Genomic DNA, 12185 nt, shown 5'->3' with positions numbered 1-12185 from the left:
TGATACATGTTAATATTTTTTTAAAAAAATGTGCAGTTATGTGTTAATATGCTATTCAGACGACTGTTGTTGGAGAATGAAAGCATCATGTAGGAAAAAATTTGATATATTCAAAGTGAGATATTTTAATAGTGAACATTCATGTCCCTTAAGAGATAGGATTCTTAACAAAGTTCATGCTACAAAGGCTTTTGTTAGTGCATTCACTGCACCTAATTGGTTAATCATAAGAGAATTCACACCCCTAATGATATACGAGAGGATACTAAAACAGCCTATGGGGTTGATATTACCTATCAAAAGGCATGGTGTGCTAAATAACATGCTTTGGAGATGTCAGGGGAAAACCTGCTGATGGATATAGACAGGTGCATGTATTCATACATATGCTAAAAATCGTATATCCAAATTCATACATACTATGCCCAAGTCGTTAACTGATGAGTCATAAAAATCGAGATTTGAAAATAGAACACAACTTAGATGAAATCATATCTTTGGGAGATTGGGGTGTGTTGTAACCCCTTTAATCTTTTTGTCTGCTTCTTTGGTTGCATGTTGAACTGGAGATTTCGACTTCAATTTCGCACGTAACTTATTCATAACTACTGGATCATTACAATGTTCGGATCTAACCTCGTGGTATCCTTCCCAAGATGAATCAAAATCCGGAGAAACAAGAATTTCTTGATTTTTATTCAACTGTGTGAGACCAACACTAAAAGATGGAGCAGATTCCATATGTATTAGTGAACAATAAGAGAAAAACAACAAACAATTACAGAAGAAATCAATGGAAATCAAAGGAGGTGAGATTGAAGTGAGATTCCAGATAAGAAAAAACTTGAATATACTTTACTTAGAAGCTTGAAATTGAATAATAATTGGATTGAAATTCAAAAAAAAAAACTACCGAAGATGAAGCTTGAAATTAGGCGTGAATTAAGAGTAGTTGAGAGAAGTTAAATATGATTTATCTGTGAGATGGAGAGAAAGTTAAAAAAAAAAAAGAATTTTAGAGAGTTTTCCAAATGATAGAAAATATTAATAAATATAATAATATAACATATGTAAATAGATAATTTTATTAATTTTAATGGGTTAAATATGGGTACAAGCCCAAATATTACTCATATTTAAAAGTCACTCATTCAACCCATATTTAATTGGGCAGGTCATCAAAAAATGAGCCTAAATTGTCGGTACTAATCCTTAACAATCGAGAATGAAAAAAAAAAAGGTGCACTTCACTTGAAATAAAAAAAAGGGGAAATGACCTTTTATTGTAATTAATGATAATTGAATTATTTTTTATAATTTTTTTTAACAGAATGATTATTTTGTCTATTTTTTCTTTAAAACTATCGTATTTGGTAGCTTGTATAAAAATTCAACACTTGAATTATAATATTTGATTAATTGTACAATTTACGCTTTTTCATCAATTATGATTTTTTTTTCGAAAATACTCGCCTAGTCAATTCTTCCACCTCATTGACATGAATACATATATAAGTTATACTCGATGAAATAAGTAAAATTGTGAAATTATTAATTCTAAAATTGGAATTTGTCATTTCTTTCTTGATTGGCCATTTCTTTTTCCTATTTTCTTGCTCCTCTAAACTCAGTTCCCCCTTTCTGTTGGTGTGTCTCTCCATCCAAAATCAGCTCTGCACCATTGATGATTTTTCTATATTCAGGTAATATCTCTGCTTCTTTTGAATATCACTCATATACACTTAAGTAAACATTCGTACCTTGCTGGTTGTTTGTAATCTGAACGAATTGGGGAGGGGGGTGGCGTGGGGTGTTTGCCTCAATTCCTTCATTCTGGCTAACTTGTTTCTCTTTTTAATTCGTGAATATAGGTTTTTTTTAATAAAAGAATTGAGGCAAAACCCCCCATTGTAGGATATTTTAGATTACAACAAGCTCTTATTGAAAAGATGGATTAGTTTCAGTAATCTATGCCACTAACAGATTTGTGTTAAAGGTAGTGTGAAGGTGAACAGCTCATTGTATGTGTCGTATTTGTGGGGTTGTATAAGGTGAACGACAAAGGTAAACTTGGTTATATGTTGTAGGAAAAAATAAGATATATATGAACATCAAAGGAGTGTGAATGGATGGATCAAGTTCACTAGGGTGTGTACATAAGTGACGGTTTGAAGGGTGAATCCTAAGTAATCATTTACACCGTAATTTGGTCACATATTTGAGGAAGCATTGCAGCATATCTATTAGTGTAGCTGCTGCCTCTGTTCTTGTTGGACAGCATGATATAAAGAACGATGTAATATTGGAAAATGGAATGACTTTTGAAGTAGAAAGACAGCTGAAAACTTGGCTTTAAATCATCCACTTGAAGGATTGAATTGTTAAATATATTTGATGGGAGTTATTAGGCAAGCCCACTGCAGTGGGTCGGGGGAATATGAATACTCTTATTTGGCATTTTACTTAGGGACAGCAGGTGGGGGATGTGTCTATTACTCCCTATTTTATGAAAAGAACAATATATTGGGATTTAGTCCAAGACAGTGTAGATGATGGAAAGACAAGGATCCCAAATACTATTTTATAAAGGAAAAATCAAGTCTTTTGTTGGGTAAAAATAAAGAGGTACGAAGGAAAGAAACTCTTTGGCTTTCCATTTCGTTTGCTGTATAAAGAGGATCTCGGAAGGGGAAAATGAAAACAAGTAGCTACTTGGTCATTTGGGGAAAATCGCAGCTTTCATGTGGTTTCACGTGAACTCTCAATACCACTCATTTAAATTGGTAAATACTTTGCATATATTTTACTTACATGTCAATATTTATCTTTAATTTCTTCAGTTTCATGCCCAGTTAAACACCTTCAAATAAAATGAAACGGAGGAAGTAATTTGTTTGCACTATTTAGTTCCCACTAAATCTCCTTTTCTACTCTTCTATTTCACTTTACATCCAAGACAACCCGTCAATGTTAGGTGGTCATGAATTCTACTGGTATAACCTCACAGTCTTTCTATGTTATCACGTCATCTGGTAGGAATAAAGTCCATTTATCTGTGGTGACCTCCACTCTTGAATGTTATCATGTTTGACACTCAGAAGGTAAAATGCAGATTATATAATTCTGTGGACATTTTTAATCCATATCTATCATCAGGAAACAACGAGCAAAAGCAAAACTGCAGTTTTGATACTTACTTTTTAGGAGTCGTGCTTTTTACATCCTATTGTATTTTTTAAATGGTAAGTAGTAGTATAAACAGAAAGAACACAAAGCTTGTGCCAGATTACGCCCAAAAAACCATTCCATCCTATTTTCTCTCAAGTTTCAACAAGTATTGACAAAAAAAGCTTGTAATGTAATGGATACTATTTGTTGTAAGGTTTATAGTTGGTAGTATCCATGTTCTCCTTGAATTATTGATGTTTGATTTCTCTTTTTGAAGTACCAATTTCTCTTACCATAATGGATTTTAGTAATACAACTCGTTTGAGATTTACATGCAGATACAATTCTGTGCTATATGTAGTTCTGCTAGCAAATAAGTTAAATGGAGTGGCTAGTAATCATCGTTACAGTGGTTGTGCTGTGGGTGGCTTCGCTCTTTAAAATTCTTCACGAATCTCTCTCTGCCTCACAAGTTGAAGTTTTGAATGATGGTATGGGGTGACTTCTCTACTAAATGTCAATTTTTGTTTTCTTTTGCATTTACTTGGCTGCCTCAGTTTGTTATGTACTATTCTTTTAGAATCTAAAATACAGACACGCACACGGCTTTCCCTGTAGTGTTTGTTGTACAGCTAATTGCTTCCTTTGTTTTTAGGATCAGCTAATTGCTTCCCTTCTTAATATGTGTATTATTTTTATGTTTCAGGTGGAGTTTTTTTCAAGAGAAACGTGTTGTTGGTTATTGCCCATCCTGATGACGAGTCTATGTAAGGTTGAATGTCTTAACTTTGAGTTGTTATTTGTTCCTTTCATAAATTTTCTGAGCAATGCAAACTTTTGAATTGCTATAGAGGGAGTTGCAGGCTAAGACTCTTGGAACTGTATGTTAGTTTTGATCAAGATTATGGCAGCCCTACGTATCTCTAGTTATACACTAATGCAAAGTATCTCAGTTGAAACAAAATTTAATTAGTTGAACTCGTAGGCACATTCATTGAATAATAAGTTCATACGTCTCCATGAATTCGTTAGTCCATCTTGAAACGTGGTGGACTAGAAATTTGGTGCACTAAACTATAAGATTCAATTTTTACCCCTCTGTTAAATAGGTCATTAACGAACAGAAATTGATTTTTTTTATACAAATTATGATTCAATCTTTTTGTTTTCGTTTGTTTTGTTAAGTATATAATATCCTGATGCATATGATACATGAAACTGCAGCCTGTCGTTCCTTTCTTTTTCTAAAGTTCATCAAATTTCCTTTATGCTTGTTCCGAGAGAAGCATCCCTTCATGGACTATTTTTTTCCTTGCAAATTGTGTTTGAAATATACTCCTTCAATTTGTTTGTCTGGTTTTGACTTGGTACGAAGTTTAAGAAAGTAAAGAAGACTTTTGAATCTTGTGGTCTTAAACTAAAGATATGTACCAAATTGCTCTTTAATCTCGCGGTCTTAAACATGCCATGGGGAAATTTTAGAATTAAAGAGTTACCAAAAAAGGAAAAAGACATTCTTTTTTTAAAACGGGCTAAAAAGGAAAGTAAGACAAAGAAATTGAAACGGAGGGAGTAGTTGGTAAGAAGGATCACAACTCTCGATGTTAGTTGATTGTTAACGTGTCTCTAACTATAGATGTCAGTTTCCTACATATGATACAATGACCTTTTAATGTTTAGGCAATCTTGTTATTAAGTAATCATTATTGTATCTATTTACTGTACAGCATCACTGTTGAGATGATAATGACTTATGGTGCTTTTAACTCCATACTGCAGGTTCTTCACTCCAACCATTAATTATTTGTCTTCGAGAGGATGTAATTTGCACATATTATGCATGTCAACAGGTAATGCTCTTAGAATATTTCAGTTTCTGTTGCAGATGCTGAATCAAAACAATTTCCTTTATGCTAAGTTTTAAGTGGCATGTGTATTTTGGTTGCCGTATATCTCAAGACGTAAAAAGTAAAACCTAAAACAAAAAGTCAATTTTTGAACCGGTTGAAATATTTAAGCAATTGATTTTTTTAAGAATTATGATCCAGTTCAAGCAGTGTTTGTTAAACCTGAGGTTCGCTTTCTGAATTTGATTTATTGCAGTTATTTTCGACTTTAAAATGTTTAAGTGATCAGAACACAAATCACTAGAACTGTTCTTTACAAATCTCTATCCTAGATAACCAATAGTCTGTTACTGATGCTAACTTTCAGTATATTGTTTCTGCTTTGTCACATTGTATTGAAATATAGGTAACACAGATGGTATAGGCAATGTCAGAAAAGAAGAACTTTATTTAGCCTCGACTGTGCTTAAGGTGATGTGAAATTTTATCTGACTAGAAATCTGAGTGATGCATTAATGCTAGATCTGTGATCTTTTATGTCAGCTTTTATGCAATTGATCGTGCATTCCTCTATTTCTTTGAGTTACTATAATGGAAATTCTTGTAAAATGTTGGAGAAGGTAGTCAGATATGAGTCGTTGATCTTTCTGTTCTCTAATTACTCATGTAGGTTCCACAAAAGCAAGTGAAAGTCCTTGACCATCCAGATCTACAGGTAATCTGATTGTATAAAAATTGTATATCTATGTGTTCTTAAATGTCTAAGAAGAGTTTTAATGCTTAGTTCTTACTAGGATGGTTTTAGCAAATCATGGAACTCTAAGTTATTGTCAAAGATTATCAAGGAGGAGATTGTCAATTGCGCAATTGATTTGGTAAGTGATTTCAATAATTATCTTGTTCAACTAAGATGGCCTTTTCGAGTAATCTTCAGTAGCCTGTGCTTCTTCGGTTGTTCTAAATTTAAGCTTCCTCCCATTGACTTCATTGTATAAGTGGCTTTTCTACTTCGCTAGATCAAAATCTTGATCTGAAGGTATATCCTTCGTTTATTTGTTCATTTTAGTTGAATGTACAAGAATATAGTTTTCATTATTCCTATTTCAGATGCCATGAATCAATTTGGTTTGATTTACCCTCTACTTAATTGGAGTTTATATGGAAGAATCCGCTATGACTTCATTGGGGCCTACCATTCTGGATTTTAAGTAGAGAACCCAATAGAATGGATTACATATTCCTTACTTGGTGTCTACCAAATATACCAAGTACATTCGAAACAAGTGCATAATTTTAATGTGATAAGACCCTTGCATTTGTGCAAGCTTTAATGTTTGGTATAATATAGGACAGTCTTTCAGAAGGAAAGCCAAAACTCCTATAAAGAAATATGGGGTAACTTGATGAAGTTCCAATATAGGGAACAATGCAGCGGTTGCCTATTTCATGGTTCATGTTTAGACAATAATTTAATCGTCAAGAAAATAATCAAGACTGCAAAATGTTGTAATAGTGTAGTATTTTATTTCGATACAGTGAGTATTACAATCTCAAATGATTATTCTTTTCACAAATAAATTCAAGGGCCTTTTGAGTTTGGTCTTGAACTTTATGTATTTTAATCCAAGCGCTTGGAGCTTGATCTTGAATTTTAATCTTGACCTTTGAATACTTAGAATGCTTGAATGATTGCAACTTATAGAGAAATTTGTACCCTTTGATCTATGAGCTGCTTCTAGCTTCTACATAGACAATGCTGATCAAACACAAGTAATTATCTGCCAAAAGTGGGTAGTTGTGCTGCCTGGTGAGGGTGGAATTTAAGAAATTAAGCTTGAGCATCTTGTAATCATTTATGAGGTTGAGGAGGAAGATTGATGAAAACCCCATCATAGATTACTTGAGTTATGGGATACTGTTTGAAAATCCAAGAAGAAGAAGTGAAGAACAGAAATCTGTCATAGTGCACTCACTTCCCTGACTACAAAGATACTTTGTTTAGAACATCATTCAATGGAGTACTCTTGCGATGTTTGGAGGAAGATGAAGTTCTTCAAGCTTTGCAAGAAGTACACTCTAGAGTGTAGATCACATCAACTTGGGCTAAAACTCTACTTCCTCATAAAAGGGATGGGATATTATTGTCAACAATGGTGAAAGATTGTTTGGATTGTGCTAGAAGATGTAAAACTTGTTAGTTGCATGCAAATGGTATACATCAGCCACCTGAAGCGTTACATCCGACTGTTGCATCTTGGCCATTTGACATTTGGGGACTAGATGTTGTTCAACCTCTGCCAAAATCTTTTAGAGGACACTTGTACATTTTGGTTGCAACTGATTAGTTTCCGAAATGAGCAGAAGTTGTCCTCAGGGAAGTAAAAGAAAGAAAATGTTGTGAATTTCATTCGAGTAAATATCATCTACTGCTTTGATATTTCTCGTTATATAATAATGGACAATAGCAAACCAGTTTGATAACAAATTGATGAATAAGATTTGTGATCTATTCAGCTTCAAGCATAAGATTTTATAAGATTTTCCTTTTGTTTGTATTCAAAGTGTAGCCTTATTAGTTATTTGTGAGCAGAGGGAAATCTTATTTATGTCACCTTTGCATCTCATGGACACTTGTTTTCCAGGTCATAACTTTTGATAATTATGGAGTCTCAGGTCACTGTAACCATCAAGATGTTCATCAAGGTGTACGGTAAGTTATTCCTCATATTCTGGTAGCTGTTGGTAGTAATTTTGCAAATGAAATTAGTCACCATATTTTGGTATTACTTGGAAGTGCTTTTGCAGATGTCATAAAGAGAGTTATTTAGTATTGACTATTAACCCTGGTATTTAATACTAGCAAAGTTTCATAGTGATCCTGTTTCTTTCTAGTTTGATATCTCTTATACATGATTAGGTGTTTTGAACAAGCATCATTGTAAAGGATTCTTTACTTCTCCTTTGTTAAATCTATAATTGATTGACATGCCGATAACATGTGTATTTTGTACGACAAGGAAAACATTGATGAGTTGGACATTCTTCTGTAGATGTAGGACTTAAAAATAAATCTTCAAGATTCAACAAATTAACTCAACCTTAATTCTCCCATTATGATAGCTAGGTTAGCACGTTTACTTTAGGTCCTATAATGCTTGGAGTCTTTTAGTCATATCAGAGAGTCATATACCAGTATAAACTACAGAGAATTCTATTAGTTTTTGTTTCTTTTCATTTTTATTTTTGTATAATATCGGCATGAGATGAGCTTAGATAGAGCAATATGGCTAGTGAGATTCATACAGCTGACTCGAAGTTGGGTTTGGGACTGAGGTGTAGTTGTCATTGCAGTATATTTCTCCCACTAGTCTTCTAGAATTTGGTAGTGAAATATGTAAGGCTTAGAATTAGTAGCTCATCTTTATAAAATGGTTTCTATTATGCAGAAAACTATTGCAAGATACTTTACATAAAGAAGTTGAGGCCTGGGAGCTTGTGAGTTCTTTCCTTGTCTCTTTACTTTTGGTACTACTTGTAGATTTTTATTTTAGTTTCCTGGGACTATCATACAACAACAACATCTAAGTGTATGTTTCAATCTCAAGCAAGTTGAGGTCAACTATATAAATTCTCACTGACCATGTCGTTTCATTTAAGCTCATCTTTTTCTTGGGAATATGATAGCTAGAAGAATTCAGATGTTAATTGGTTTTGAATGTCTATTGACTATGGTTGGCATCTTTTTCAATCACAAGTTTATGGTCTAAGTTTTGAAGTGGGAGCTTTGTGATTAATCATTTTCAGGTTAGCACTAGCGTATTGCGCAAGTACAGCGGACCAGTTGACACATGGTTGTCCCTCCTATCTGCCAAGTTCCATTTAAGTGGAGTGGTGCATTGCTTTCTAAATGAACATCCCAGAAGGAGCTTAGCTGCGATGGCTCAGCACAGGAGTCAGTGGGTTTGGTATGTAATACTTTGCTATTGTCTTGCTAATGGTACACAAGTAAGGAAAGTATGGAAAGAAATAAAGGGAGGATTTTTATTCCCAGTTTCTCTTTCCAGACATTCATTACTTTATTCCATTATGAGAGTGAGAAGACACATCAAGTATAAAGAAAATTATCTGTAAGACACATCTATAATCCTCTTGATTTTAAGTTATCACGCACTAGAAAAGTAGTTGCCGATACACTTTTGGGACTAATGCATCAGTGCTTAACCAGATGCTTATAAGGAATTACAATCAGAACATTTGCTATGAATAAACCATTTGCTAGATTGCAGTGCACACATAGTTATGTCGTAAATATTTTTTGGTCTACCTTTTCAGGTTTCGCAAGTTATTTGTTTCTTTCTCAAGTTACACATACGTTAACTGCGTTAGGAAGATCAACTAGATACATGTAAGGTTATTGGTTCAAGAAGACACTTGAAAGGAAGATCAACCAGATGTTGGTTCAACAACACTTGAAATGGGCAAGGTAAGCAAAATCACTCAGTTTTGGATCATCTAAATCTCTCTTGTGAGTTTTTCTTTGAAGAACATCCGATTGATTAAAAATTAGAGAAGTGTTTGAATGTTTTTGGTGGTTGTAGAGTAGTTGGAACTATTTCACTTATATTAAGTAAATGTTTATTGTTCTCTTTTTTATATTTATAAGTAATAAATGCCTAGTGCTTTTGATGAATAATTTTGGTTTTGATGCAATGCCAATTAATTAAAGATTGGTTTTCTTTTTATTTCTTTTCTTTTTGTGCTCCATCTTTTCTCTCTCTTTTTTTTTTTCCAACTGCAGTGATGCCATTCTTATAATGATTAAGTGGACATTAGATATTTTGATTAAAGTAACTACCTTTAATTAATGAATTAACATTGGGAAATCTTTTAACTCAAAGACTACTATTTTTTTTTAAAGAAAAAAGTTGGCAAGTCCCTATCAAAATTTTGAAATATTAAAAGACAAAAGTTAGACAAAAAGCCGCGTAAAAGTTAACAAATGTGTTTTAAGTAAGCAAAGGGTAGAAGCACTTTTCAAGTGGCAACAGGATAAATTCTATTAATGTATCACTTTGAGATAAATTCCTCCCTTTTTCTCCTAACACATTGCGTGACTTCTCCTCCTTGTCTTTATTTTCATTTCCTTTTTGTTTAACCAAAAGTTATTAATTTGCATGCTTTATCTCCAAGCATTCTTCTTTATTCCCCCTTTCACTACAATTCCCACTTCTTCTATTTATGATTTTAAGTATTGTGCTAAATCAATATAAAGTTAAACCCTGCTATAACGACGTCATTTGTTAAAAAAAAAAATTTGTTGTTATAGAGAATATATTATAACAAAACTTAAAAAATCGGATCCAAAGAAAATTTGATTGTTATAGTAAAATGTTGTTATAGGAGATGACTATCATGAAGAGGTCTATTTGTATAAATAATTATAATTATCAAGTTAAGTTTACCTACCATAAAATATTACTTCTCATAACAAGCCTGATGCGGTAACTCGGAGAATAGAATGATAACCAATTATTACTAATTAAATTATACCCACATTGTAATCGTCTCACCCATTTCTCTTTCCCATGCCCCCATTTTTTTTATTTTTTTTAAACGTACGTCAAGATTTTAAAAGCTAGTTTTGATGGTAAATATTGAACAAGGAATGGATGTCTTGCATCTTTTTCCTACCTCCCCCCCCCCCCTCCACCACACCCCACCCTTTCCACCTTATTAATTCACCTCCTATCTACTTCTCCACCCCTTGATAATCTCCCAAAGGACATCTTTCTCTTGTGTTAGAATACGTAAGTAATGGGAAGGGCATTCATAGCTTGTCTTTCTCCATTTCACCAAAGAAAATGTATCTTTCATGTTACAAATAGTGAAAGTATGGCTCTCTTTGCTTCATTCACCACTGAAATCAAGAATCTCCAATTATCATTACTATCCAACAATTTTTTAACTCTTCAATGGTGTGTAGAAGCCACGACTCTGCTGAAAAAACTCCACTCTGAATTTCTTCTCATCATATTGGATAAATCAAAGGTAATACCATTTACATGGATCAATGATGATTTGTTGAATTTGTACATGAATGAGAGTTTGAACATCATGGAACTTTGTAACATGTTGAAGTCATCAAGTTTTAAGATCAATATGTATCACTTAACAATTGATGCTACAATCAAGAATCTGAATAACTATGAGGCAGAGGCATTTGCCAATATGCAACCAATTGTACAAAGGGACAACAAGAGAATTCTTATTCAAGAAATGCAAAGGGATTGTTGTTCAAGTTTGATTTGCACAATTAGAGTTGGAATGAGTTTATTATCTTACATTCTTTCAAGTGTTTTTATGTATCCAACTAAGAATTATAAGTTGGAAGTAGTTGATAGGACTTTTTGTAAGAACTCTTCTACAATTAAGTCATTCAGGGACTCAGTTAATGAACTTGCCACTGAATTTCAGAGAAAATATTACAAAGATGGACAGAGAGGGGTAATAGGATTTTATGAGTATGAAGAAATGGAGAAGGCAATAATGCAAGCAAAAGAAAAGTTTAAAAGGGGATATGAAGAAGAGATAAAGAGAAATAAAGATGTTATTCTGCAGAAATCTGCAGCTCTAAAGGCTGGTTTGGAGAAGTTTGAATCACAAGTTAATCAAGTATTTGAAGAGGTGCTAAAAGGAAGGAATAAGTTGCTCCACATGATTGGTAAAACCAATGGAATTTTTAGATGAGTCATACTCTACTTCTTGTGTATATTTCTTCATTTATTTTTTTCAAGGGCAGAGTTTAAAAAACATACCTAATACTCCATATTTTATACTTTATATGGCATCATTACCATAACTTTCTCATTAACTATTAATTATGTAATTGCACTCCCATATGTCTCAATTTATATGTCATACTTTCTTTTTCTGTTTATTTCAAAAAGAATATCTTACTTTATTAGGAACAATTTGACTTCATATTTTACCTTTAATAAGATGATTTATAGTCCAAACAAATACAAATCACTTGTTTTGAATCACAAGATTTTAAAAAATCTTTCATTTTCCCTTAAATTAATGCCAAATCAATCAGCACGATATGAATTGACATAAATTAGAATGAATGGAGTAGTTTATATGCATTAATTGTGATCGAGAACCCCTCCA

At 33.0% G+C, this 12185-nt stretch overlaps 2 protein-coding genes across 5 annotated transcripts; both read left to right on the top strand.

The window, feature by feature from the left end:
- Positions 1-1586: 1586 nt before the first annotated feature.
- On the top strand, positions 1587-9498 carry LOC129903007 (probable N-acetylglucosaminyl-phosphatidylinositol de-N-acetylase). Of its 4 annotated transcripts, XM_055978480.1 has the most exons (12): positions 1587-1703; positions 1997-2783; positions 3507-3659; positions 3875-3935; positions 4948-5018; positions 5422-5486; positions 5686-5730; positions 5810-5890; positions 7658-7725; positions 8462-8510; positions 8820-8980; positions 9348-9498. In XM_055978480.1, the coding sequence occupies exons 3-12, from the start codon at positions 3551-3553 to the stop codon at positions 9412-9414; spliced, it is 777 nt and encodes a 258-aa protein (XP_055834455.1). In that variant the 5' UTR covers positions 1587-1703; positions 1997-2783; positions 3507-3550; the 3' UTR covers positions 9415-9498. The 4 variants fall into 4 exon arrangements, with proteins under 4 accessions (XP_055834455.1, XP_055834454.1, XP_055834457.1 ...); XM_055978479.1 differs by lacking the exon at positions 1997-2783 and having other exon boundaries at positions 1617-1703; XM_055978482.1 differs by lacking the exons at positions 1997-2783; positions 3507-3659 and having other exon boundaries at positions 1642-1703.
- A 254-nt stretch (positions 9499-9752) lies between these two features.
- On the top strand, positions 9753-11906 carry LOC129903006 (uncharacterized). The gene has a single exon (XM_055978478.1). The coding sequence runs from the start codon at positions 10830-10832 to the stop codon at positions 11760-11762; it is 933 nt and encodes a 310-aa protein (XP_055834453.1). The 5' UTR covers positions 9753-10829; the 3' UTR covers positions 11763-11906.
- Positions 11907-12185: the final 279 nt, after the last annotated feature.

This window comes from Solanum dulcamara, chromosome 9 (genome assembly GCF_947179165.1).
Source record: "Solanum dulcamara chromosome 9, daSolDulc1.2, whole genome shotgun sequence".
Classification (NCBI taxonomy): domain Eukaryota; kingdom Viridiplantae; phylum Streptophyta; class Magnoliopsida; order Solanales; family Solanaceae; genus Solanum; species Solanum dulcamara.
Note: the sequence above shows the minus strand (reverse complement) of the source record. Positions and strands in the feature narration are given on the sequence as shown.